Source organism: Haemaphysalis longicornis, unplaced genomic scaffold (assembly GCF_048455015.1).
Source record: "Haemaphysalis longicornis isolate Haplotype H1 unplaced genomic scaffold, Haemaphysalis longicornis Haplotype H1 scaffold_9, whole genome shotgun sequence".
Lineage (NCBI taxonomy): Eukaryota > Metazoa > Arthropoda > Arachnida > Ixodida > Ixodidae > Haemaphysalis > Haemaphysalis longicornis.
The window spans coordinates 72,464,155-72,491,384 of NW_027526460.1; the positions used below are offsets into that span (position 1 = coordinate 72,464,155).

Here is a 27,230-nt window from a genome sequence, read left to right on the forward strand (position 1 = left end):
ATGCCTTATGCCTCAAAGTGACCTCCTTCAGGTAATGTTTGAACATGTTAGCCCAGCCGTTTTCTGCCAAATGAAACTAAAGTAATGCTCAATAACCCGCCGCGGTGGCTCGGTGGCTAAGGCGTTGCGCTGCTGAGCCCGAGGTCGCGGGTTTGATTCCCGGCCGCGGCGGCCGCTTTTCTGATGGAGGCGAAAAGCAAAAACGCCCGTGTGTACGAGATTTCGGCGCACATTAAAGATCCTCAGGTGGTCAAAATTAATCCGGAGCCCTCCACTACGGCGCGCCTCATTGCCTGCGTTGCATCGGCGTGATAAACCCTACAATCAATCAAGTAATGCTCAATAAACTCGGGAGAGCACAGCGGTTTGAGATAGGTGGCGAGGCAGTGGAAGTGGTAAGCGAATACATCTATTTAGGCCAAGTTGTGACCCCGCATCCCAGTCATGAGGCAGAGATACTTCGAAGGATAAGAATGGGGTGGAGTGCATTCGGCAGGCTTCCTTAGATAATGAAGGGCAGCCTACCATTGTGCCTCAAGAAGAAAGTGTATGACAGCTGCATCTTACCGGTACGTACTTACCTACGGGGCAGAAACTTGGAGGCTCACCAAAAGGGTTCAACTTAAATTGAGGACGGCTCAGTGAGCAATGGAACGGAAGATGATAGGTGTAACATTAAGGGACAAGAGAGCAGAGTGGGTCAGGGAACAAACGTGTGTTAAGGACAAATTAGTAGAAATTAAGAATAAATGGGCGTGGGCAGGGCATGTAATGCGAAGGCAAGATAACCGTCGGTCATTATTAAGGGGGGACACCGGTCTTAAACCTATTTTCTTTGGTTTTTCACCAACTGCAATGAAACTTGGCGCCCTGGTGTAGTTTGCTGTGCTGATCTCAAATATGCACTTATTTTGTTTCTGTGCCAATTTTTTTCCAGAATAATTAACATTAATTAGGGATTCCTTGCGTAATCAGTAGAAAAAAGCCCAACTAAGTGAATGTTGCATTCTGCACCTTAAAACGGACTAGAAAGCTCAAGGAACACAATGGTAGGAGTACTTTTTTGGTCAGGCCACAAGTAGTAATTTTATGGCAGTTTAAAATTTGCCATTCAAAACTTCGCTTCCATTAGATACGGTTCGGAGCAAAATAATTTTTTTGACACATATAATAAAAATTCTGTTCCTACCATTGTGAGCTTTGCACATTCTGCTCCATAATACAGCAAAAATTATTGTTGTGTGTGCCCTGAGAGCTGAGGTAGCTCTTCCGCAACTTTGCAAAAAGGCCAGAATTAGTGTTTTGAGAAAATGAGGAAAGAAGCAGCAGACTTGTTTTCAGTGAGAACAACAAAATTGCAGTGTATTTACACTGGTATCAGGTCAGTAGCCGCCAGGCGCATAATCTGCTTGACTGGAGGCACCGGAGTAGTGCTTCTTGAAAGCTCGCTGCATGCGTGCAGATTGTCGATGGCGGTCTAATCCCGTAAAGAGTTCGATGACCACGCCGACGCCGATGCAAGACGGGTGGCCTCGCCTCATCCAGGACCCGTCATACGTAGCAGAAATGTTACCGGGGTTCCCCAGTTGCAGGTCATCGTACAGCTTTCTCACTGACCGCGCACTTGCGGCCATCACGTTGTCGGCAGCACGAGTCGCAGCGGGCGCAAGCTTCTTCACATAGCCTTGCCACGTTTTGGTGTGCAGCCCGCGGTGAGAAATGTTCATTGTAGTGAACACATCGTTCAGCGCGGTTTGGCGATTTCCTGTCGTCTGCGTCGCTCGCACGGCGAGAACGTTCACGACAAACAGATTCACCTTCTTATCACTCCTCACGCGAGGAGAGCTCCACTCAATATCACCGCTTTTTTTATGGAAAGGCCGTACGCCTGCTCCCCTGTTCTAAACGTCACGCTGTCACTGCAAACTCTGCACTTCACAGCCGACAGCAACACGTTGACGCAGTCCAAACTTGAAATCACGAAGCTGCTCTCATCAGGTGGGCCAGGAGGAGCGTCGTCGGCGCTAGTGACCAAGTTTGATTTCCGTTCAGTTGCAGGAGTTGAAGAGAGCGCTTTCAACTGTTCTCGGGCAAACACCTCTCTCTGCAGCACATCTTCGGTTTGCAGCATCACTGTTCCGCGTAAAATACGGCTTTCCGACGCATTTCCGCTGGCTGGTGGAGCCATTAGGCCTACCTCGTCGGCGATGGCTTTTGCGCAGCTCGGCGCAGGCAACGCATCAGGCCCGATGCTTTCCTCTGCAACTGCAGGGCACTTTTGGAAGTTGTACACTGACCGCTTCCTAATTTTTTTTCTGAACTTGTGCCTCATAGCAAACTTTCACTCGGGGTTTGGCATCGCTCCTGGCTTGTTGTGCGAACACAGATAAGCAAGATGGAGCCGCCTCGGACGCGCTCGCTACCACAGCAGACGACGCACGTACCAGGCTCTACCAATCAGGAAGCTGCATTTGGTCACGTGCCTTCGTTCAGTGAATAGGATTGCCAGTTGTGGGGTTCTTTTGGCGCCGTTTTTTTATTCAACCAATGGCTGCACGGAGGCATTTGTGCAAGAAAATAAAGAAGAAAAGGCGCTCTTTCAAACGGTACCGATGTTGCCGCGATCCGCCATGCTGGTCGACTGCCACACCAGGTGAAAAACTCGGCGTTTTCGCACCGGCTGCAATGAAAATTCGGCTCCCACGCGCGTTAAAATCAATATCACGTTGTAAATACTGGTTCACGAGGCACGAAATTTCTAACACAAGTAGATTAATAGTTGCAGAATCCGAAAATGTTGTTTCCAAAAAATCGACTTGTCGAATTTTCAGCCGCTAAGACCTGTGTCCCCCCTTAAGGGTAACAGAGTGGATCCCTAGAGAAGGCAAGCGTGGCAGGGGGCGGCAGAAAGTTAGATGGGCAGATGAGATCGAGAAGTTTGCGGGGATAAATTGGTCGCAGTTAGCACAGGACTGGGATAATAGGAGATTAATGGGAGAGGCCTTTGCCTTCCAGTGGGCGTAGATAGGCTGGTGATGATGATGATGATGATGTATCCGGTGACGAAATTGTGGAGGCTAAGGTGATCGCTAGACTGGGTGACAAGTGCACTCTTCATTCACCCCCCTTTATCCCTCTTCCCTGGCTCTCGCCGACAAAGAACTTTGTTGGCTGTGGCATCTTGCAGCTTGTAAATGTTTTCTAATGCGCACACATGCAGAGTCGATAACTGTTTCACAGTAAAAACCAACATAGTGGCACAATAAATTTAATCGAAAGTTTGTGCTGTGTGCATCAATATCTTCTCTTTCCTCCCTGATTTTACTGCACAATCATGGTCAGGGTATGGACAACCAGTGTGCCCAGAACGCTGTTGTTATTACAACTAAACAGTTTTGGTTATTGTTTCATTGTTACTTTTCAGCGCAAGGGTGCCAGATGCACTATGAGCGGGGAGTGGGTCCTGTCTGCATAACTACCTGAGCAAAAGAATGCCTAAGAAAGAAATGGCCGTGTATCTGCTCTTTTCATTGCAAATGTCGACAAAAGACGATAGTCGACTGGCGCCCCTGCCAAGTAAATGCCTTCTTCTCTTTCTGGCTGACTTCTTATGCTGTTCCTCTCCTGTCTCGTTCCTCCCAAGATAACATGCTACAGGTTTGCTCAACTCAATTTAAACTTGCAGCTTTCCACTGCTACAGGCCGGGTGCCTCGATGACAGCGCTGCCGTATGGCAGAGACGAAGAAGAATTGAGGCACCCTACTACAACGTTTATAGAACCACATCGCTCTACTCCACGTGCGTTCCCAGCGGAACATGGAACCTACCTAGAGGAACCTTTCGTTGCTGTTGCCGTTTTACTTTTTAAATACCACCAGGTAGCACGGGCAACAGCAGGCGACGGTTTTCTGCAGTTGGTGTAGTATTTATGCTATCGCGAAAACAAAGCATAGTGAATTTTTAAATAAAGCAACACTGCAAATATAACTTAAGTATTGATTTGCTGCCTTATATTTGTTAAATGTCTTGTTCTTGTTCAACAATGTTGACAAGTATGAATATTAACACCGGACTCAGACATTTAGATTTGGCCGTGGGTATATAAAACTATCGCGCAGTTTCTGTTTCCCTTTGGGCGGGTGGCTGAATCGAGTCACAGACAGACCAAAATTTCTGCGTTTCAGGAGCCCAAGAAAGACTATCGTCACTAAAAATGGCGAACCAGCAAGACGCAAGGAACGGCGTCTGTGTAGCTGGGAAGTGCCCAGGCACAGTGAACGGTGAGACAGCGCTGCATTCACTTGTTTTTGAGGAAGATGAAGCAAAGTGCAATGCACAGTGTTGCTACATCTCATAGCGAAGCAGCAGTGCACAAGAAACACTCAGGTAGGGGACGGCGGACAGTTACCACATCAGCCCGGTCAACAGCAATCTTATTCCTGAAACAAACCATGTGCTGTGTCAATGTTGTTGGCAACTTGTACATGAATAGCCACTTTCAGCACTACAATAACCATGCTAAACCAAGCATTACCAACAAGCAGCAACCTGCCCTCACACTAATCTCGGTTCACCGAATGAAAAAGTGCAACCTTTTGTTTTTTTCCTTTATCTGTGCAACCCCCCACGTTGGCTCAATGGCTAAGGGGTTGAGCTGCTGAGCCCAAGAATGCTGGTTCAATTCCCAAACACAGCGGCCACTTTTCTGATGGAAGTGAAAAGTGAGAATGCCTGTATGTTGAGATTATGGCACACTTTTAAAGATCCCCAGGTGGTCAAAATTAATCCAGAGTCCTCCTGTCACTATGGCGTGCCTTATAGCCAAGATGTAGTTTCGGCATGTAAAATACCCGAAATCTGAAAAAATGTTAATCTTACCTGTGCATACTTATACAGAGTATACCTAAACGAAAATCCCCTTGTTGTGAGCGGTGTCAATTCATAGCCGTCTCTGTTAATGCCGACATAAGTGCGAACAACTTCATGAATAACACGTGCTGGACTTGTCTGACAACGCTTCAATTTATTTACACTACCTACACTGCCTTGCTGTTTACTTCGCCGACGGAGGAGCGGCCACCGTCTTGGCTGACCTCTTGGTCACCACTGCTGTGCCTGCTTCCGGAGGGGCGGGGGGTGCGACCTTGTCAGGAAACTGCATCCGATGGACTTCCTTGCGCGCCTCCGAGAGCAGCATGTTGGGCAGGAAGCGCGGATTGGGAGCCACCACGCCGGGCACAGGAGGGTACGGATTGCCTGCAGTGACGGGGAGCGAGGAAGTGTGTCAGTAAAGGTGCTATCCATTGAAAAGTTTAGCTGTCAATTTCTTCACTTGGCAGCACTGGAAACAACCACGGACATGGCATGGCTTGTGCCACTGCGCCCGCACGCAGAAGAAAAAAAAAACACCCGCGTGCGTCGTCTGCTTCATTTCAACCCGATTCTCAATGGTGGTATCAACAGACACGTTATTAATCGCACTCACATTGGACTCAGGACATTACTTTGCATTCCATGGGGTAGAGTTTGGAACGTCCGACACAAACCATGTGCTTAGCATAGACAAGTATCGCCCATTCCACAGAGCCTGACGTAACCAGTGACGGCGTGCTCACATGGTTGCCTGCATGCGTGCCTTGCTAGTGAATACAAGCTATACACACAGAAAACACTTCTGGCAAATTTTAATTTTTTTGGCAGTTTTCCCAGCCCTGCCTGAATATCAAGGCTCTGCCACAGCGATGCCATGTACTCGATTCGTATGGAGGCAAAGAAGATGCAGGAAGATTCACAAGACGTGACCCAAAAAGACAAAAATATAGTCGTCATCCGATGGTATCAATTCTAAATCCTAAAAAACACTAAGTTATTAAACAGCGTTATTCTTTCACACACATTTCAGCAACCACTTTCATGCAGTGTGGTGCTGGAAGACTGGACGCCGGCAAAGAAAGGTCCAGCATCTTCTCCGAGTAATCACCACCTTATTTCCATCACTAGTGTATGCTCTAAAATAATGGACCATATCATATATTCACATGTCGTAAAATTTCTAAATTTGGTTAATTTCTGTCACCCGAACCAACATGGATTTCAAAAAGGTTTATCCTGTGACACTTAACTCGTTCTCTTCATTAACGATCTTAGTTCCAGCATCGACGTTAACATACCCATAGATGCCATTTTCCTTGACTTTGAGAAGGCTTTTGATAAAGTTTTCCCATCAAAGGCTATTTCTCAAGCTCTCTCGCCTTAACCTTAATACCCTGGTATTTAATTGGATATATGAGTTCTTAACTAGCTGCCAACAGTTCGTTTATGCTAATAACCACTGTTCCTCTCTTTCCGCTGTATCTTCAGGTGTACCTCAAGGTACTGTTCTTGGCCCTCCACTTTTCCTAATCTACATTGACCTTCCTAATAACATATCTTCTAACATCCGCCATTTCGCCGACGACTATGTAATCTACCGTCCTATCTGCAGTACTAAGGACTCCGCCACCTTACAATCTGATCTTTCTCTGGTTCAGTCATGGTGCGAAAAATGGCTAATGTCTCTTAATATTCAGAAAACATATGTCCTGTCCATTCACCGTCACGCAGCTTACTCACCCGCTAAGTACTTTATTTTCAATTCTGAAATTACACCAATTAATTCATGTAGATACCTTGGCATTACCATAACTTCAGACCTCATCTGGTCATCCCATGTCATGAATGATGCTAACAGTATACTTGGCTATCTTTGAAGAAACTTGTGCCTTGCTCCCCCTTCTGTTAAACTTCTTATCTAACTTCTTATCTTACTTATCTAACACTTGTCCACCAAAAGCTGGAATACACATGTGCCATTTGGGATCCCCATCAAATCACTCCAACTAACACACTTGAATCGATCCAGAACCGTGCAGCAAGATTTATTCACTCAGATTACTGCTATCTAACCAGCGTAATTGAACTCAAATCTCGAGCTAATCTTGTTGACCTAGCGTCGCGGCTCAAAATTCACAGACTGTGCCCTTTTCATCGTTTTTATCATTCCATACACCTAAACCAGGCTTTCATTACTGCTCATAACCTTTCGTGTCGACTGAGCCATTCCAAAGCTGTTTATCCCACTCGTGCACATACTGCCGCCCACCATTCTTCAAACATCTAGGGACTGGAATGAACTGCCTTCTGACACCGTGCACCACTCCTGCATCACTCATTTCAAAGAAGCCATCGCACAAATCATTTTTCAGTGACTTGTTTATCCCCTCATGTAACGCCCTTAGCGGGGCCTTCGAGGTATAAATACATAAATAAATAAATAAATTAATTAATTAATTAATAAAATAAATATGCATCGCATATCGCACAACCTTAAAGGGGTCCTGAAATACCTTCCGCCGATGCGTGGATGTACATGTAACCAAATAAAGCAATGTATTAGCAATCTCCTCCCGCAAGAATTTTGTTGAAGCGATGAGTATTAGCTGAGAAATCGTAAATCAAAAACCGCGCATTATCGTCGCGCCGCGTTTCCTCCTCCTTTCAACTTACTCTCCGCTGTTGACGGCGAGCGAGCCCTCCCTCCCACGATGCTGCGCTCCTCGGCGGTGACGTACTTCCGCTATTGCGCTGCTCACACAGCCGTCTGCTACGGGCAAGCTTTGTTGACACCATGAATCCCGCACACCGCTCAAGGCTGGAAAAGCGAACGAAAAATCTGGCCCCATGTGTGCGGCGGCCTGGCCTTGCCCCTTCGCGGTGTACGTTACTTAAGTTCATATCGGCGGCGCGTGACTTTTTATCGGCGGCGAACTCGCAGCCGCACGGGGAGGATCCTGCGCTCGCTCTCTTGGATGCACAGCGCACTGTTTATCCAAAAAGCGCCGTATCAGATGTGGCCCCGCTGGTGCCGGGTCTTATTTTGTGGCGGTGGTAATTCCTGCCGGCGGCATATATGTGAAAAAGACATTTTAAACCGATACAGAACCCGTGCACAAAACGCCAGTTCAGCTTGGGGCGGCGCGTGGTGGAGGGCGGCAACGTTGGCAAAACATGCTCCGCCACGGCTCTGAGCTTCCTCGCGCTGGAGCGAGCACAATTTCTTTGACAATATCGAAACATCGGTTGTCCTGGCAACAAGGCACAAACCGCTCTAGAAGTCAGTTACGGTTGCGTGATCCCGGTTCAGCTTGGGGCCCCACCTCGCGGCATATGGGCACTGCAGGCATACTACTCACTCCCATTTGGAAGTGCGAGATGCGTTTGGCATTACAGGAGGCGATGGTGTGTGTGTTGTGGACGCCTTTGTTTCGCGATGAAATGCGACGTTGTGCTTCTGCGGGTGGATAGTGCTTCCCATGGTCTGGATTATCTTTCTCAAGCGGCGTACGACTCAACCTCGCATGGGGTATGTGCAGTGCGCGTGGCTAAAAGCCATCTCGGCTTGTGCGCCAGAGTTAAGTGACTTGCTGTTCGTCCCCGCAAACCGCGCGCGAGGTGAGTGCCGAATTTACGAGGGGCAGGAGGAGGCAACCCATCGTCTGTCAATCGCGGTTCGGACTTGCAACGCATGTTGTGACGTTGTGTTCGTTCGAAACGCATCTCTGGATTGTTTTGAAGTGGAAAAAAATGTATCCGTCAAACCTGGCAGGGCGTTCTCTGCGATTGCACGAAAGAAGTGCCACGGGGCTTCAACGCTTTCTTTATGGGACGTACTCCGGTAAGAGAATATCCATGTCGTGTTATGGCCGTGTTGCATTCAATACGAACGGTTAAGCGTTTGTTTACACTTGTTTCGTTTGTCGTAAAATGTCCAAGCACTCCGGCACTACGCTGGCAGATCAGCCGGCGAGTCGACGCTGAGCAGACGACTCATCTCTTTGCCGGAAGTGCGTGAAAAAGCCGCCCAATAGCAGGATGTCTAGCTCATGACGAACATCTGGGAATCGATGATGTAGACATGTGAAGATGGCGGCGTCCAAAAACACGAAGGAAAGGGTGAGAAAAAAGCGACAAACTTTGCAACAAAAGTGTGAGCTTTCCGCTGCGCGTAAAAGAGTAATACTTGGCACAGATGATGTTGACGACCCAATCTAACGATCGCGCTAGTCAATTTAGTGTGCTCAAAACGCCTTTCAGGGCCCCTTTAAGGGGGGGGACACTACTCTCAAAAAAACTTCTTTAATTTTCAAGCAAACTCTGTGAAACTCAGCCTTGCTGCTTTTTCCCCACTGATTTCAAATACGGCATTATTTTTTAGTTGGTCAATTAGTTTCTGAGATGACTCGGGATAATTAGTCATTTTTTAGGAACAATAGACAAAACAGTGTTAGTCAGTCATAGCACTGTAATCTTTGCATTTTCTAACACTATGAGCACTGGTGAATGCAATAAGAGAATCAGTTTTTTGATGCACTGCTTGGAAATAATTTTACAGCTCATTAAACTTTGGCGGCACCAGTGGCAAGGAACCATTTTGAGTGCCCATTTCAAACACCAAAGTTTAATGAGCTGTAAAATTAGATCCAAGTGGTGCATTAAGACACTGCTTCTCTAATTGCATTCACCAGCGTTCATAGTATTAGAAAATGTAAAGATTACAGTTTTACGACCAACACTGTTCTGTCTATTGTTCCTCCAAAAATGACTAATTGCCTCTAATTATCTTTGGAACTAATTGATTTACTAAAAAAATAATGCCATATTTGAAATCAGTGGGGAAAAGCAGCAAGACTGAGAAGTTTCACAGAGTTTACTAAAAAATTAAAAGAAATAGTTTTAAGACCCATGTACCCCCTAAAGGATTGGTGGCAGGGCCGGCGTGAAAGTTGTCATGTCGGCCCCTGATAAGCTGTCTAGACTCTGCAGCCAGACGTGCCCTGTCAGGAGAGGAAAAAACAAACGCCTCGTTACTTATCAAAACCAGTACGTGCGTTGTGCAGAAGGGGTGGTTGATATGTTGCCCCTCACTTGTAAAAAAGCACATGTAGGCCAGACGGGGCGGTGCCTCAACACTTGTTTACGGGAACATTGTAACAAATTACGGAAAGGCAAAGTTAGCAATTTGGGTATTCATTGCGAAGATTGCGAAGAGTGCGAGCCTATGTACGATGCGTGCTCTGTCATATTTCGAGACGCTGAACAGCGCATGTGAGAGATTGTTGAGGTCGCGGAAATGCAGCGGATAGGTGACTGTGTCAGTACGACGTCCATATCTTTGAGCCCGAAAGAGCTGGCCTTTTTGGATAAGCATTTATCACACATGCGTGCATGACTGGTGCGTGGGGGGCTGTGCAGTGACGTGAAAAACTTCACAGTCATTTGAGCGTGTTCTTCTTTTCTATTTATATGTCCCGTAATTGTCACTAAATTCAGTTGTAAGTAGTGCTGGTCCTTGCCTTCCTCGTCCCGTGCTTTCTTTACTGTGCTTAACTCTTTCGGGACCGCTCCATAGGCCATCGATCACATATGATCGATGGTTTCACGAGCCTGCATAATACAAATTTTCGCTCAATGGAACACCTAGCGACATCTAGGAGATAGCTTGAAAACTATAGTTTTCTTTTTTGTGAAGTTTCTTTTTTTATCACCAGGCGGCAACGCATCAGATATTTTATTCTGACGGGCAGTGGTTTCGAATGTAAACAAACATGGCGTCATACTCGCACGAGTGCGATAAGAAATCCGCCTCATCTCGTCTCGCATATCTTCGCCTTCTACTGTGGATTTTAATGATGAGAGTGGCAGTGAAGAGTCGGAATGCGGCTTTAGAGATCGGATTTCAGCTCGAGTGAGGATTCAGGTGTCGATCAGCATGGAACATCAAATCGCGCTCAAAGGTGGGTGTTGGTTTCGGTTTCAATTGTCTTTGGAGTAGGTATGTGCGCTTGAAATATGTTCTGGCTGGTTTATATTTGTTCGCTAGGGTGTTAACTACCTATGGTGGTGATCTCCTGCCACCATCTCAGAAAGGGATCAAGTTTTCGCCGAGACGAAAGCCCGGCGTGTACCTGGGCGACGACGTAGCCATGGCCCTAGTGCCAAAGAGATCATGCACAAAACAAAAAAACCAATTACACCTAGCTGCATCAAACTTTCGCGATGAAGAAACAAAGCATTGTGTTAGATTTTGTATATCCTGAAATAATTTTATTCTTTTTTAATATTTTTATATTTACGCTCTTTTCTATCTTTTTCTGTAGTTTTTTTACAAAGTTCTTACTTTAAGATTTTTTCATGGTTCTATCGTCAGTGTTGAAGTAAAACTTGGTATTTTATGTCAAAGAACATATAATTAGTTGCATTTTGGTATATGCTAAGGTAGGATGGTGCCTTTGCTTTATGGAATAAAAAATTTGTAGCGAGACCTCACTTTTTCATCACTTTTTCGGGCGGTCCCGAAAGAGTTAATGAAGTAACAATGGATTACCAACTAGCTCGTAACAATACGTTGTAAAGGCCCCGAAACGCGAAAAAGTTACCTATGTACCACAATTTGGTACTTTCTCCAGGGAACCGTGCAGATGATAACATCTTTACTTTAGATAAACTAAATCTAACACTCTACAAAAGTGGCTACTTTCTTGCTCGATCGAAAAAATAACGTAATTTATCCTTTAGTGGAGGAGCAGTTTCGTTAGCTCTGGCACTTCGCGAAGACAACGACCGATCTTTGTGTGGACGTATTCGTTAACATACACACAATCAAGGCTGGTTTTAATCCCCTGAGCTAGGGAGGAAAAAATAGCACTAAATGTTTATACCGGCGATTCAAACAACTCAAGTTAGGGCATCCAACTTTTGGAGGTGTCTAGGGGGATAGATTTGGTGTAGAGACAGCCCAGATACAGCAAATACTGCTTGCAGAAGCGCAAGCAGTCATGGATTTATAAAATATTTCTTTTTGTGACAAATGTAATAGCAATGGTAAACAGACAAGCAAGTGGGCCTTTCGCGCCATTTTTACGAGTAAGAATACTACTTTCGATTGATCGTAGGGTTTAACGCGCCGACGCAACGCAGGCGATGAGGCGCACCGTAGTGGAGGGCTCCGGATTAATTTTGACCACCTGGGGATCTAACGTGCGCCGAAATCTCGCACACACGGGCGTTTTTGCTTTTCGCCTAAGAATACTACTTTCAAATAAAGAAGTTTTGCTGGCTTCTGAAGCATCTCAAACATACGTATGGTTTTTTAGCTGCCCATCTCATTTACTGCATTGCAAAATTGCAGTAACTGCTACCTGTGTGGTTAGTTTTAAAATATATGGTGCTGACAGGGGGATAGTGCAGCAGTGTAACGCAGAAATCCCCAGTGAACGCATCCCCACGCAAGGCAGCGTGCCGCGCCACAGAGACAAGTTCCTCTTCTCCATCACAGGCCACTCAGAACATGTTTCGGCGACTCTCTGCCAGGTGCTAACATCATCTGCTACAGCTACTTAGAACGCTTGCAGTTATTGTGCTTGTACGTATCGGGCTTAGAACTTCGCCAAAGTTATTTATGCAGCATAAAAAACTGATTTGGATCAAATTTGGGCAAAGAAATATTTGAGTGCAGTTAACCTTTGAAGGGACACTGAAGTGATTTGTAAACATTGTGAGATTACTAGCGCAAATTGTCGTCGAGTCTCTAGGCCATGTTTCGAGCCCTCTCGCTGCGTTTATGCGACTTTATTCGGTACAGAAATCAATTAAAAAATGCTTTCCTCCTCTCCGCATCCTCCTTGCCGATCTCCTATGACGTTTTGTATGACGTCAAAACAAGACGGCTCGGCTTGACTGCGCAATGCACAGCTCGCCGACCCTCTGACAGAATCAGTCGGCCCAACGTTTAGTCGGCCAATGGGTGATCGCAATTCGTTCGCTCAGTCGAAACTATGCCACTGCACGTTTGTGCCTAAAAGAATGTGCATTTAGTTTGTTAGTTTGTAGACTGCATCAAGCTCTAAGTTCAACTTGCTCCACACAAGCACACAATACGCTTCGCTGACTGGTACGCTAGTAAAAAAATCTAAGGCCTGAAGACAGGAGAAGAGTGAGCAAGTTAATACAGGTAGTAAGAAATTAAAATCAACCAAAACTTTTACCGTACAGCGTAGAACCAGGGTGCAGATAGCACTTCTAGTGCTCGGTGAACTAGCACAGCCGTCAGCAGCACAACCACACATCTACGAATGCTTTTACGCCTAAGGAATGCAGTCGCTAGAGGTGAGATATTTGTGGAAATTTGGGAGATGCTTAGTGCACGAGTGCTTTTCAAGAAATAGTGATGTAAGCTGCTTAAAATGCTAAAACTAAATAAATATGTAAAGTGGCTATACATTATATACTTAATATTTCGCCCCTGCTATCTTCGGCTTCTTGCCGAGTGGTCTGCAGCACCTTAGTCTAGAGCACAACGTTGATTGTTTTGCAATTAAAAGTTCAAATCCCCGATAGCGCTTTTTTTTCTTTTTTAAGTTGATTATGGCACTGGGTGGGTGCCCTAACATCAGCACCTGGACTTAAAGGGGCACTGACACAAAATTTTGAAGGCGAGATAACTTCGGAGATAGATTGGTGGGAACACATTTACATCATCTGCAAAATATCAGCGGCAAATACAGCCTAGAACATATTTAAAATCAATTTTAAAGTGTGCGAAACGCAACCGAGCAGCCAGCAGAGGACCACGCGCAATCGACATATTGTGTAAATAAACAACATCCATACATGTCACGAGTTTGTGTTTGCCGCTTCCGCACTGCCGGCGCTTTTCGCCGGCTCTCCCGGCTCGCCGCTCCAATCGGAGGGCCGGAGGGCGGAGCTTCTGCTCTCGAGAACGAACGACCTGATCGTTGGCGGCGGAGGCGCCGTGATTTCGTCAGCTCATCGGGCAGCTGGCCGCGACCAAAGTTTTACAGCGATTCCAGGCACTCTGTTTCTATTACTGTTTATTACCATTGGATGCTAAAACGCGCCGGAGGCACGAAAACGCCACTGAGCGAGCCGCACGGTCGCTGTGCAGGCGGCGGCCACGGCCGCGAAGTGGCCCAGGCTGGCGCAGGTAGCTCGAGCGATAGCTTGTTACCGCTGCACGAAATTGTACCCAAGTCCCGACCATGGCGGCTTACATGAGAAAGGAGTTAATGATGCCATGGCGGGTTGCATTAAAAATTGTCATCTGCACCGCTTACGAGAGCGGCACTCGAATATCCGCCGCAGTGCTAAGCCGAACACATCTGTAGGCGGACCTGTAGGCAGACCGGCCGGCTGCTCCCAGCGCGCGTCTTGCCACCCACCGTCTCGAGCGTCGCGCGTCGTTCTTTAGCCGCGGTAGCATTTGAACTCGCAGCGCCTGCGTCACATCCACGGTCGCTTTTTAATTAAGCGCCTCACGAGATCAGTATGTGGGGGCATTCGCAGAAACTGCCGTCGATGCGGATTCGACACTGCTACGGCGGCTCTACTCTGTGATATCCCTCCGACGGTCACGTGGTCAGCTTTGTTCACACAAAATCCACAAAATCCATCGTTTCGCGGCACTCGCTGAAACCGAAACTGCGACTGGCCGCATTGAAAATGCCTCTAATTAAACAACCGTCGCACGCTGAAGCAAATGAGGTTTCTACAGGTTATAAGTAGGTCACTAGCTACTTATCGCAACAAAAAAAACAAGATGCAAAATTTTTGTGTCAGTGCCCCTTTAAAGTTTATTCATCATCATCATGAAGTTGACTTATCTGTTTTTGGGCAATGTTTTCTTTTCCGAGTTTACCATTTTTGCGCTGTAACGTTCATTGCTCCACGAGTGAATTCGCAGGACGCGTGCAGACTGGCACGGATGCGCAGGCAAGTTGTCGTTGGTGTGCTGTTGCCACAAGGACCAACTGCTTGTGGGCACAGTCCCGAATCAGCCAACCCTTGGCCTTGTGCAAATACGCCTCTTAGGGTACAGGCACGAGCCAGGCAAGCTCCAAAGGTGGGGAAAAAGCGCATTGCATTTGAGAGTCTGCAGTGACGCGGGGGGCGTTCATCCACTCCATACGCCTCGGCTAGTGATTGTTGCGATTCCAAGCTGTCCTGGTAGGCTTATCTGATGTATTTTACAGCCGACAACATGGCAGAACCATGCTATGCCGATTACTGAGATATCGAAAAAGCCCATCTAACGATAAGGTCGGATGCCAAGCATGTTATTTCACAGAACCAAAACCGAACCTGGCTTGCATTCTAATCTTGGACATCATCCAATCAAGTGTCACCTTGTATTGACGTCACTGCTTTAGTTGGTGTGGCCGCCGCAGACCGCACATGGTAGTTTTTCTTTTATCGGGCTTTAAAAAATAAATATTGCCCTATCAACCAGATGAACGATGAAAAGTGTGTTTATTTGAGCCAGTCTATACAGTGCAAGCAAAAACAGGAGCTTGCCAAATTCACTTCAGTGTCCCCTTAAGAGTAGAAGCAGCGAAAGTGTTGTGGAAGTCAGAACCTTAATGCCAACATTTTGTGAGGGCTGTGATGGTGGGTTGCCTGAGCTATATTTCTGCTTTTGCATCAGATGCCACTAGTAGTTCACTACTGGCTCCAATATTTCGAGGATTAAAAAAAAAAAAATCTGACAACCACATTTCATTTCAATACTTCATAAGATAAAATTTGCACTAGAAATGTCTTTCTCTGCAAATGAAAAGCAAACTGATTTTGGAGAGGAATTTTCTCAGCTAAACTCTGTATAGGAAAAAAAGTTGGTAACTGGTTAACCAGTTACCTAATTGGTAACTGGTAATTAGCAAATCCTCAACTTAGAAAGGTCCACCTGAACAGGCGCAGTAGTGAAAGGGCAGTGAAAATGACACAAGGCTGACTGTAGCACGGCTACCAACCAATACCACAAAAAGTTTGTCAGACGTGCAGAGCAGTGATTCGCCATAAAGGCTGTGGCACCGTTTAAACACTCTTCACTACCCCCCCTCATGCTCTGCCCCACCCTGTCTCACTCTTCCCTTGATGAATCAGGTTGTTCAACAGAATTCAATTTTGCCACCTTCGTAGTTTGTGTGTTCCATTTCCTGGGATAGCTCACATAAGTATTTTTTATCTTTTGTTTCTTGTTCTGACTAAAACAGCACGAGCGGAAGTTCTGTTCTTTTTGCGCTTGTTTTCATCTTACACTGACTACCTTTCAGTGCCACGTCTAACGCAGCCTTTTTTTTTTCTTCAGCGACCACTTATTTTTCGCTATCATAAAACCCAACCCAATAAGTGTCCCTAAATAAATGAATGCAGGGATATTTCACCTCAAATGTACCCGCAGTTTTCTTTGCGCTAACGGGGATATGTATGATCAGTGCAAGCGGTTCAAGGGGTTTCGAACGGTTCTGCCTATATAAACCTCTTGTTCAAGTATCCTCTTAACTTTTGACCGGAGGCTGAACTCGATGACAAGCGAGCCCCTTTTCGAAGCCTCCGTTTGGGTGCGTGACGCCGCGTTCCTGCTGTGGCTAGACAGCGTGACAGCGGAAGAGCTACGACAACAAGTCAGGCCCCTAATGTGTTCTGCACTTAAAAGCTTAGGCAGGCAGAGGAGCACTTCTAGGAGGAACGAGATAAGAGGATTTGGGCTCAAGGCATTTACTTGAAAAACAACGGCTAGGCAGGTAGAGTCGGGAGCGTTTAAGCAGGGTTCGTACGGGCTTCAAAAGCAAAAATTCAAGGGTTTTCAAGGACTTTCAAGGAGCAGAAAACACATTTTAAAGGTCCCCATTTTATGTTTTATCTGGGATTATTGATAACTTTTTCAACACAATGCAAAATTCTGTTATTGCCCAATACCTAAGAACATTACTGCACATTCAGATAGGCGCTATGGGTTCATGAACGCTGTCCCAGCTTTATTTTTTATTTCATAGTTTGTATTTAGAGGTTTTTCTTTTTTCTTGGTGTTTTGCTGAGGCTGTTTGATTTCAAAACTTAGTTAATGTTGCCTGCATCTCCTGCTTTGTCAGCAAGAGTATCAGCTGAAATTAACTCAGCAAGTGGTGCTGCAAGGCACGATGAACTATGTACACGTCCACCATTTGCACGTAAAAGCAAACGCAGATGGAGCGTATGAGGCACAGCAAACATGCAATGAAAGGCCATCCACAGACTAGATGGAACATGCAAGATAGAGAACAGAAGCGGGTTTTCACGGGATTGTATCGTGACATGAATTCTATTGAGGAGTGCTGCTCCCACTGTTGCCTTGTAACAATGAGAATCCACAACTCGTAATTTCATGCAATACACTGAAACTTGATTGTTACAATGTTTCTTTACATTTTTAACACCTAAAATTTACGACAAACATTTTAAATTCTTGTGAAAAGATAGGGCCATTGGTTCTCTCCAGAAAAATCAAGGGTTTTCAAGGACCCTTTAAAAATTTAAGGACTTTCCAGGCCTTGAAATTTACACGTCTAAATTCAAAGGCTTTCAAGGTTTTCAAGGACCTGTGCGAACCCTGTTAAGAAAGGCCGCTGCCACACAGTGAACAACTGCCCGTGTCGAGCAGGCACCCACCCTTGAGCTCGAGGGCGACCCAGTTGAACCGGTAGTAGGGGCCCGGGCCGAACCCGTTGAAGTCGTCATTGAAGGGCGTGGGCAGCACATGGACACGGGTGTATGAGCCCTGGTAGGTGGCAAAGCGCGGCGCCAGCACCTTGAACAGCTTGTGCACCAGCTGCTTCTCCTGGGGGCAAGGGACACCCGCCCTCTCAGTATCAGGGTTTTTGTAACAGCAGCGCTGTTTAACCCTTTCACCGCCCCTCCCGAGATAACTCGGGCAACCACACGCGTCCACCCCCTGCCACTCCCGAGTCAACTCGTGTGAAAAAAATCATTGTGGGCATGTCGTGCCATCTACCGGAAAATCACATCAATGCGCAGATCATGTTGGATGAATTTTAGACAACAGGTGGAACGCATGTTTGCGCAAAACCAACATAAACTTGCGCCGGACGAACATGAAAAAAATACCCGGCAGGGGGTGAGGACCAGACATAAAAAAAACTTTGCAGTGAAAGGGTTAACCTTCAGCTTGGTATGATGACATTGGCAAAATAAAGAAGAAAAGAGAAATAAATTAAAGCCGTTCCGGTCATAGTGAAAGCTGTCGGAAGTACAGAGCAGTGATTCGCCATGATGGGCTGGAGCGCCATTACCCGCTCCCTGCTACCACCCAATGCAATTCAAATTTCCCGCCTTCACCGTGCTCGCGCGCCCCCTGCCTTAAACTGCACCCACAGGAGTTCTGTCTTTTTTGTGCTTGCTTTTCCTCCCGCATGTGCCGGCATTGCACTGCCACCCCTTTTCGCTTAATATCATAAAAACCAACACCAACAAGCGTTCCTAACTAAATGAACGCAGGCACTGCCGGTTAGTTACGCATATTTTGCCTCAAATGTACCTACAGTTTTCTTTGCACTAACTAACGAGGAGAAGTATGACAAGCACCAGTGGTTCCCGAGTTTCAAACGCTTATCACTATATAAACCGCTTGGCTTTCGACGCGATGACAGAGCGCCGTGGGGCTCTACTTGGGTCCAGCAAGCGAGCTACAAGGACAAGACGAGCCCCTAAAGTACTCCGCACTTAAAAATAAAGAAAAAGCACAAGAAAACTCTGGCACAAGGCGCCTGGCACAACTTTCACGCAGCTGCCACTCACGAGCCAACCTCACCTAGCTATGACGTTACTGAGCCGACACGGCGACATGCGCATAGATGCTGCTCGGCGCAGTCGCCGGCGTAGGCTCGAACGTGCAATGAGCTTGGCTGCAGTCAGTGGCTCCTTGTATCACTTTCGGGTTGCACGTTCCCTTACTCTTTCTCCTATGACCCTCTCTGCACACCCCCGCTTGACAAGAACAAGCAATCACACACACAGCACCTTGTGACGCCGCGCCTAGCCCATCATTTACACTCCTGCAAAGTATGGGTTGGCTAAAGAAGTATGCAACTCCTGAGGAAGGAGAAGAAGCACGAACGCTGTCGTGTCGCTGCTCAACAACTTAAAATTGACGGCTACGATCCCACCCCAAGTACCACGCCGAAGCCTACAGAAACCTAGCAAGGCTTAACAAAACCGGAAGAAGCTAGGTCAACCCCTAGCTCCACTGTTTTTCCAGCCTTGCTCCACTAAGGCGTTTTCCTTTAGGGGCAAAATCCACATAGTAGTCAGTTTTGCAACGAAGCTGCATACAACTTAAAGGAGCCATGAAGAGAAAACACATGTTTGGTTCATTCAAAAAATTGCCTTGTTAGAATCGTACTGCCACCACTTTTAACGTAAACTTCGCTCAAATAGGCTACATAGTTAGGGAAAAAGGGAATGGCCATGCAACCCACGAGCTCATTTCCCGTAACAGAACCTATGATGTCATACCAGACAGCTCTGCAATTGGCGGAGGGCGGCAAAAGCAAACGCAAAATTAGGCAGAGCTTATAAGCTTGCCTAACGAGCTATTTGCGCTTAAATTTAGGGCACATTCTTTTGAAAGCCCTAAGTATGGCGGGAAAAACAGTGGAAGCTACGGAAGCACATGTAAACATAGAAGTACTGATGTGTATACTGCTGTTGGTACTGCGCGCACTATGCTTGGTTTAGCTGCACAGGACTGCGGGGCTTTGGGGTTGTTTTAGACGACACTGGCCAATTGACGCAAGCAACGATGTCTTACATGACCATATTTGTCGAGCGAGCACCATGTTTCACGAAACGGTTGTCTCCATGAGCGAAACAAGCCAGGTACAAATACTTTCACAAACAAAGGCAGAAAACGGCTTGCTGCGGTGTGGTGGCACCGTCTAGGTTGACTAACGTTAAACAAGGCCCTGTGATGTTATTGCAGACCACAAAAACGCACAATTTAGCAGGAAAATCAAAATTTTAACCTAAACTAAATAATTTTTCAGTGTATAAAGCATCGTTTGCATTCGAACAAGCGCTGGGGGCACTATAGAACACGAAATCTTTCGAATAACACCAACTTGTGTTTTGTCTTCATGGCTCTTTTAAGGGATTGCTTTGTGTTCACCCATCTACGAACAGTTATTGGCAAAAAACTTTTGTGGCAAGGCCAAATTTCTAAACAATGCTCTGTAGCTCTCAATCCAGTGTAGGCATCTTGGGAACAAAAATCAGAGTGCAATTGGCCACTCAGATGATTCTATCATTATGCTGAGTCTCATTTGCTCATCATCATCACTTAGTTCACCATGGAGTTGTAAACGTCGCAGAATTCTCACCTGTAATCACAACGGAGCCTTTTCCAGGAGGAGCATGGTTACAGAAAATGGCTGTGACTCTTGCTTTCTTTAAACTATTGCAGAAAACACTATTTCCCATTTCAGTGCTGAGATGACTACATAACTGTGTTGATCTTTACCTCTTCGCGGTTTGTGGAAAACTCTCAATCGCAGTTTTAAGACAAATAACACGAAGCCACCATTCCTAAACCATTCCAAATGCATCACGAGGTCGCTCCGAAACAGACAGCCCCATGCCTGTACACTAGGACAAAACTGCGGTCCCTCCAAGTTGCACTGCATTTTTCACTTTTCCAAGTTCCTTTTTTTGCCTTGTTTACGCTGATTATCATTGCTGACAACTGCACATTTCCATGCCTACCGCATTAGAATATATAGCGATGTAATCTGTTTCTATTGTCTAAGGATAGCCATACTTAGCTGAAAAGGATAATGCAGTATGCATACAGTCTTTACTTTTAACCGATTTTTAATTTCTTAAAGCAACATCTTTTTTTTTACTTCTGAGGTCAACCCTCCGACAACTCTCTCTCTCTCTCTCTCTCCCTCCACAAAAACAGGAAGGATAAAGTATCTTCAAAGCTTGTGGTATGCAGGATGCAACTTGCCCTTTCGTTTTGTGCACGCCAAAGCACTAGCTTTACTACTCCGGCCACATGCATAATTGACTGGTTTAACACAACAACACTACACAGGCAATGAGGCCGCGCACACAATTACCAGGCACTGTATGCTCTTTCTGGCCCAAACATAGACAAAGTCTGCTACATACGTGAATCCAGAAGTCGGCGAGTTCCATGGTCCGGGTGTGACAGTCGCCATAGCGAATGGCGTCCGAAATGAGCTGGACAGAGAAATATGGACATTAGAAAGGCGGGCAAGCCCTCTGCTATTGTTTTTACAACAGTTTACTGTCCAATGTAACTGCCGATTCAAGAGTTCAAAGGACACCGAAGTGTGCAATTTTTCCCTCTTTTCAGATTGAAGTGTAGCCCGTGCCTGCCTTAGTTTATTGACTGCCTTACACGTTTTGTACGTGAAAAACTGATTAAAATAGCAAAAACTGGCATTTCCAGGCCCCTATTTTTGCACCGGTGTTTTGTTATTCTTGACTTTGGCTAACTAGCACCACTTAAATCTCTGTTGTAATGAAATGGGCTAACGACAAGCGGGTGATCAACATCCCCCCTGGTGATATTAGTGGTAGATGTCAGCATAAGCGGAAAGTTTTCATTTTCCCGGGGGGGTTTCACCAATATATACATATATATATATATATATATATATATATATATATAGCGAATCAGAAATTGGGAAATGAGGGGCTCCGTGAAATAAGACAGAAAATAAGGGTTGTATATATATATATATATATATATATATATATATATATATATATATATATATATATATATATATATATATATATATATATATATATATATATATATATATATATATATATAGTCTAGTCCACTTATTACAATATCCAAGTGCCAAAGAAATCCCATCGTTATAACCGATAATTGTTATAAGCAGGTTGCAAAATAAAAAGACAGAACAGAGCTCGTAACATTTTATTCGCATGCCAGCAAGATGGTACTACTACTAATTTGCAGAAAAGAAGCCACAGTCGGTCATATTGTTCGCCGCGTGTGAAGCTAGCGCAAATATTTTCCAAGTGCATCTACAGGTGCTTCACCTAGCTGAGGTAAATGTCCTTGGCAGAAACAAAGTCCCCAAGGGACTGTGTCACGCGTTGGGCCTCTTACGAAGACACTACCCGAGTAGGCTGCGCAACCGCGTCATTAGTCGTCACTGTTGCACTTTTGGTGCACAATATCACCGGATTCAATCGTTATATCCGATATCGTGGCTCTGGAGCATTGTAATAAACGGTTTATTTTACCATAGAAAGAATACAAAAGTTGACGGTGCCATTGCTGTTCATCGTTATATCTGATACATTGTTATAAACGGTATCGTTACAAATGGACTCGACTGTATATACATAACTTCACTCATTTCAATTGCAGCCCATGAGATGGCAAGATGATGATCATGTATATTTGTCATCCCACAATCATGTATATTTGTGGTATGTCGAAACTTCGGTGCAATCTAATGATCCACATGAGGTCAAAATTAATCTGGAGCCTCCACTTAAGGCACGCCTCAAGCCCGGGTGTGAAATATGGTGCGTTAAACCCCACAATCTAAAACTGATTTTGGGTGAATGCAGCTTGGCCTTGGTGAATTACAGTCGAGTCCACTTATAACAATATTGAGGTGCCATGAAAATATCATTGTTATAACCGATTATTGTTATAAGCGGGTTATGCCGAAAATAACAAAGAAAACGTGACAAACAAGAGCATTTAATGCGCAACAATGTCCGCGCGTGCGGGGACAGGAGGATCGAGGCGACAGTGACCACAGAACAGGAACAGTGACAACAGGCAAGGAAAACGACGCTGGTAAGCACCAGACTCGGAACACGTGCAAACGGCGGAGCTGGAGACGTGGCCAAATTAGCGAAGAATAGGGGAGGTCAGCACAGTGCACACAGCGCTGCTGCTGCGGCGGCTTAGGTGCCCCGGTGCTTTTTCTACAGGCGGCGCACCCTCAGAATGGACTGCCCCACTGCCCGTAGAGGCGCCCATCCGGTCCTCCTCCCCCTCCTCCGCGTCGCCGCGGCAGGCGAAAGCAGCGGTGGCATGCGAGCCTCTTCGACGCGCACTCGCCGCGTGCGAGGCCAAGTGCGCTATCGCCTGGCCGCCGCGCGTATGCTCTCATGCCCTTTTGCGTAATAGGTGAGGTTGGGGTGGCATTGTCGCAGCGTTTTTGCATTTTTGTTTCGTTCAGGGTTGGTTCCAGTGCCCACATTTAATTGTTATAACCGATATTGCATCATGACAGCATTGTTATAAGCGGTTTATTTTGCCATAGAATACAATGAAAAGCTGACGGTGCCGCGGCTGTCCATTGTTATATCCGATATATTGTTAAAACTGGTATTGTTATAAGTGGACTCAACTGTATATATATTTATGACCTCTGCTGCAAGTGATGTCTTCACCCCTAAGTAATGTAAATTATTAAATAAGCTTCTTTTTGATGAGTTGCCACGATTGCCTGTTGAAAATAGCAAAACTGAGACACAGAACACTCACGTGCATTTCACAAGCCACTAATAAACAACTCCGCCAAAGGACTCACCGAAGACTGCAGCCTTTTAAAATTGAGGCCCAAAAAAGCACGCAAAGCAATTAAAAGTGAGGGGAACATACAGCAACGTGTTTGTTCCCTGAGCATAGGCTATCCCTAGCATTAGAAAATGATGACTAGTAGGCTCTGTCCTTTTTCTCTTTTCGATTTAATTTATTCCTGTGAGTACATATAAATGCATTTTATGTGTGCATGGCATACACATACAAAAGTTTGAAAAAGTGAAATAATCTGGACGACACAACTACCGCTGCTGCTTCTAGGGCGCTTGCCCTTCTGCGGTAAGGATTTGAAAGAATAAATGGAAAATATGAAAGTAAGCCGTGCACGTCTGCGCCAACAATGATGCAGTAAGCTTTTAGCCACAACAGGATTCTAAGCGAAAAGGTAGAGGCAACTGAAAAGAAAGCTCAACTGGTAACGCCACTGGTAATGGAACTTTGCTGAGTAGGGGTGGGGTAAGAATCGGCTTTCGGCTCTGCCTCTCCTGGGAAACACCGGAAGGGGCTCGGGCCCCCAAGCCCCACCGCGTATTTCCAAGTGCTTCGCTGCACAGAGCACCCACGTGACACGTCAGTTCGCGCAATGCAGAACGGTAATTAAATGTTGTCATTGGCTGCGCCCCAAACCCAGAGCAACCTAAAACATACCAAATCACTATTATTAACAAAAACAACGCATAGATTTGTGTTTAGAAAAAAAAGGTAAGCAATAGAAAAAGAACTAAGAGATAGACCTGCTGGGGCTCGAATCTAAGCCGTCAGTGCCAGTACTCAGTGCTCTACATCGAAGCCACAGAGCCTGAAAGGTGGGCTTGTTTTAGCAGGTGTGCAAAAGAATAGTGCACACAGTGACATAACACGTCACGTGGGTGCTCTGTGCAGCGATGCATTTGGTAGTCGCCGCCTATGGATGTCAGCCTGAAGTAATTTGAACTCGCCCTTCCACTTTGCCTTGAGGATGTTATAGTGTCTTTTTCCTCGTGAATGTTTGGTGATGATATGATTCTATAATATGGGAGCCCAAAACAAAGGCATTTAGAACATAAATTAGTGCACAGTAGTTCGCCGCTCACTGATGAGGCAGAGACCACCATGCTGAAGCATTACACATGATGTTACAGTCCAAAGAAACTTGACTCTAACCGTCACCCTACAAAAAAAAAAAAAAATTGCTCTTCACTGCTATTGGAGCTACATTCCATTCAGAGTCGGGGAATGGGCATTTTTTTTCTTTGTAATCTTTAACTGCATCAAAAGAGGCTAGACAAAGGAAAGGACTAAGCTAATGAGGATGGCTAGCATGTAAGTCTAGCCTATTCAGTGCACTGTTCGTCTAGTATATAAAAAAAAAAGTGACAGCCAAATCACTCGCAACTGTGCCAATGAAGTAACACCTGACACAATTTTCACGGGACTCGAGACAAATATATTGTCACTGATCGCAACAGCTAAAAACGCTTGCTGCCACGCAACCCGTGAAAGCTAAATCGCCTGCAAGCTGCAGCATCTGTTTTTGGCCCCACTTCACCAAAATTTAAAAGCATGCAAACTAACTTATCCTGGCAACGATCTCAACAAAAGCACTGAAAGCTCCTGTTGAGATGCGAAAATTAAAAATTCACTACAGAAAGGACAGGATGAGCTGCCCAACAAGTTTTGCCCAACTCTAGGTCACCGTCTTATTTGGTTAAAGCTAGAGGACCGAATAGTGGTCCTTGGTAAAAAATTTATGGTCATGACCCTATTGTAATTGTAGTTCAAGATATAAACACAAACATACCTCTAACACACACAAGCTTTTGCAAGCTCGTGGGGGCATGGAAACTATATTTCAGACTCGTCAACTACCACGAGATCACCAAAGCGTATCGCCTGGCTCGCAGGACTCTCCCTCCACCCAGCAACAAGCTGGACAGAGCCCAGGCCGTAATCTTCAGACAACTGCAGACCGGAACCCTCCTAACGCCGCTACTTCTACACAGACTATACCCCGATGCCTACCCGGAAAGCAAGTGCAGGGTCTGCCGAAGGGAGACGGCTACTCCAACGCACATGCTGTGGAATTGCAACGAACACCCCGAAGAAGCAAAGTCAGGAACCCTTCCGCCGCGACTAGCAGCGGCGCTGACATCCGACGACCAAGGAGAACAACTCTGGGCCGTCCAGCAAGCCCCACAGGCGACAACAAGGCAGGCTTCCTAGACACCCCGCATGTGGGGGAGAAGAAACTTGGCCAAGACGTCCCCCCAACGGTGACCTAGGCCCGGTCGACTGTCGTGCGTGCACGCGAGTTTTGCAGGCGCATTATAAAAAAAGTTCCATAATAAAGTTTATTCCACTCCACTCCTTGCTCAATATTAAAGCAGACAGGTGACAATGTGGATTTACTCAGCTGCAACTAGTGTCATAGTAAGACTTCATGAATTCAACAACTGCTTGGACCGAACATAAAACACGTTTTTGTTTGTTTTCATTTTCTCGTGAAACCTTCAAACGTAGCACACATTCCGTAGGGGAGATAGGTAAGGATGAACCGACGTTCTCACGGGGCACGCTTAACAGAAATTATGACGAGCTGCACTATTATAGCTGCACAATTTCCTTGTATATTGCAGGGAACTTGCTTTTGTGCCGAGAGGGCGGCGCTTTAATGGTTCTTGGTGGCCCCAGTATCACTGCCAAGCACTGATTATTAAACCTCTGCCGACTTCTCAGTAAAACGCCCATTTTCCACAACTCAAGGGTCCATGGTTCGATTCAAAGTGAGCAATATAAAACATTTTACACTAACATGATAACTTTGCAACGAACACTTTTGGCACGGTGATCCGTATGGGTAACACAATGATAGGATGTTAAATAGAGTTCTAGATTGCATTCCGAATCAAAACGTATCGCAAAAGTTTGTGTGCCCGGGGTCGGAGCACTGTATTTTCACTCCTACGAGTTGATTTGTTATTCGCGATTGCAGCCAGTTGTGACAGGTGGACAAGACCTGCGCTGGCGTAGTTACCGGCCAAGCGAGCGAAATGGCTACATTCTTGAGGCAACCGGTCAGCGCGCCCAAGAACGATTGCCGAGCCATCACTGCCGATGAAGCTACAGTTCGTAGGCCATTACTCGTGAGATTATAAATACAAACGCCTAATTAAGGAATGTGGGATCATTCATTATCGCAGTTTTTACTCGGAGTTGTATCGCACCAGCACGCAAACACGCTTGGTTTCACTCGGACTCAGCTTGGCAGAGAAACAATCACCAACTCGCACAACAACAGTAGCACGACCCAGATTGATTGGGATAATTCTACCGTTTTTAAATTAACTTAAAACAACAACAGCGACAGCCACTACCGGCGGTGCAGGACATTAACCAGTATGAAGTCGAATGTCCGAAACAGCTTACCCGTTCGGCATAACCCCTCACTTCGTCCGCTCGAGGATAGTTGAGCTCAATTCGTTCATGTTTAAAAAGAGCCGTCAGCGTGGCCTTGATTTTTTCAACACGACCAACAGGCCCTTTAACGTTTCTAAGGTTGCGATGTCTGTGTGTGACAACATGTTTCAAGGACGGAATCAGTCGTGTTGCGTCTGCCATGCTCGTTTTCTTGCGCAGGCGGCATCCATTAAAGCCTCGCAGCTAAAGACAAAAATATATGTAAATGCCATCCAAAACATATAAAACGTTTTCGTAAATATTTTTAAAATAAAA

The 27,230-nt window shown here is 45.8% G+C and overlaps 1 protein-coding gene across 1 annotated transcript; it reads right to left on the bottom strand.

The window, feature by feature from the left end:
• Positions 1-5,004: 5,004 nt before the first annotated feature.
• On the bottom strand, positions 5,005-27,157 carry Mrpl17 (mitochondrial ribosomal protein L17). The gene is made up of 4 exons (XM_077684742.1): positions 26,925-27,157; positions 21,062-21,133; positions 17,543-17,711; positions 5,005-5,257 (listed from the first exon to the last, which is right to left on the bottom strand). Exons 1-4 carry the CDS (start codon positions 27,114-27,116, stop codon positions 5,055-5,057), a joined length of 636 nt encoding a protein of 211 aa, XP_077540868.1. The 5' UTR covers positions 27,117-27,157; the 3' UTR covers positions 5,005-5,054.
• Between the last annotated feature and the right edge of the window lie 73 nt (positions 27,158-27,230).

Bases quoted from the DNA above. Each gene is read 5' to 3' on its own strand.
- Mrpl17 (XM_077684742.1), bottom strand. From the start codon at position 27,116: ATGGCAGACGCAACACGACTGATTCCGTCCTTGAAACATGTTGTCACA. The intron at 21,134-26,924 runs GTAAGCTGTTTC...TTCTCTGTCCAG, and splicing joins TGAGGGGTTATGCCGAACGG to CTCATTTCGGACGCCATTCG. The intron at 17,712-21,061 runs GTATGTAGCAGA...CCTTGCCCCCAG, and splicing joins TCGCCGACTTCTGGATTCAC to GAGAAGCAGCTGGTGCACAA.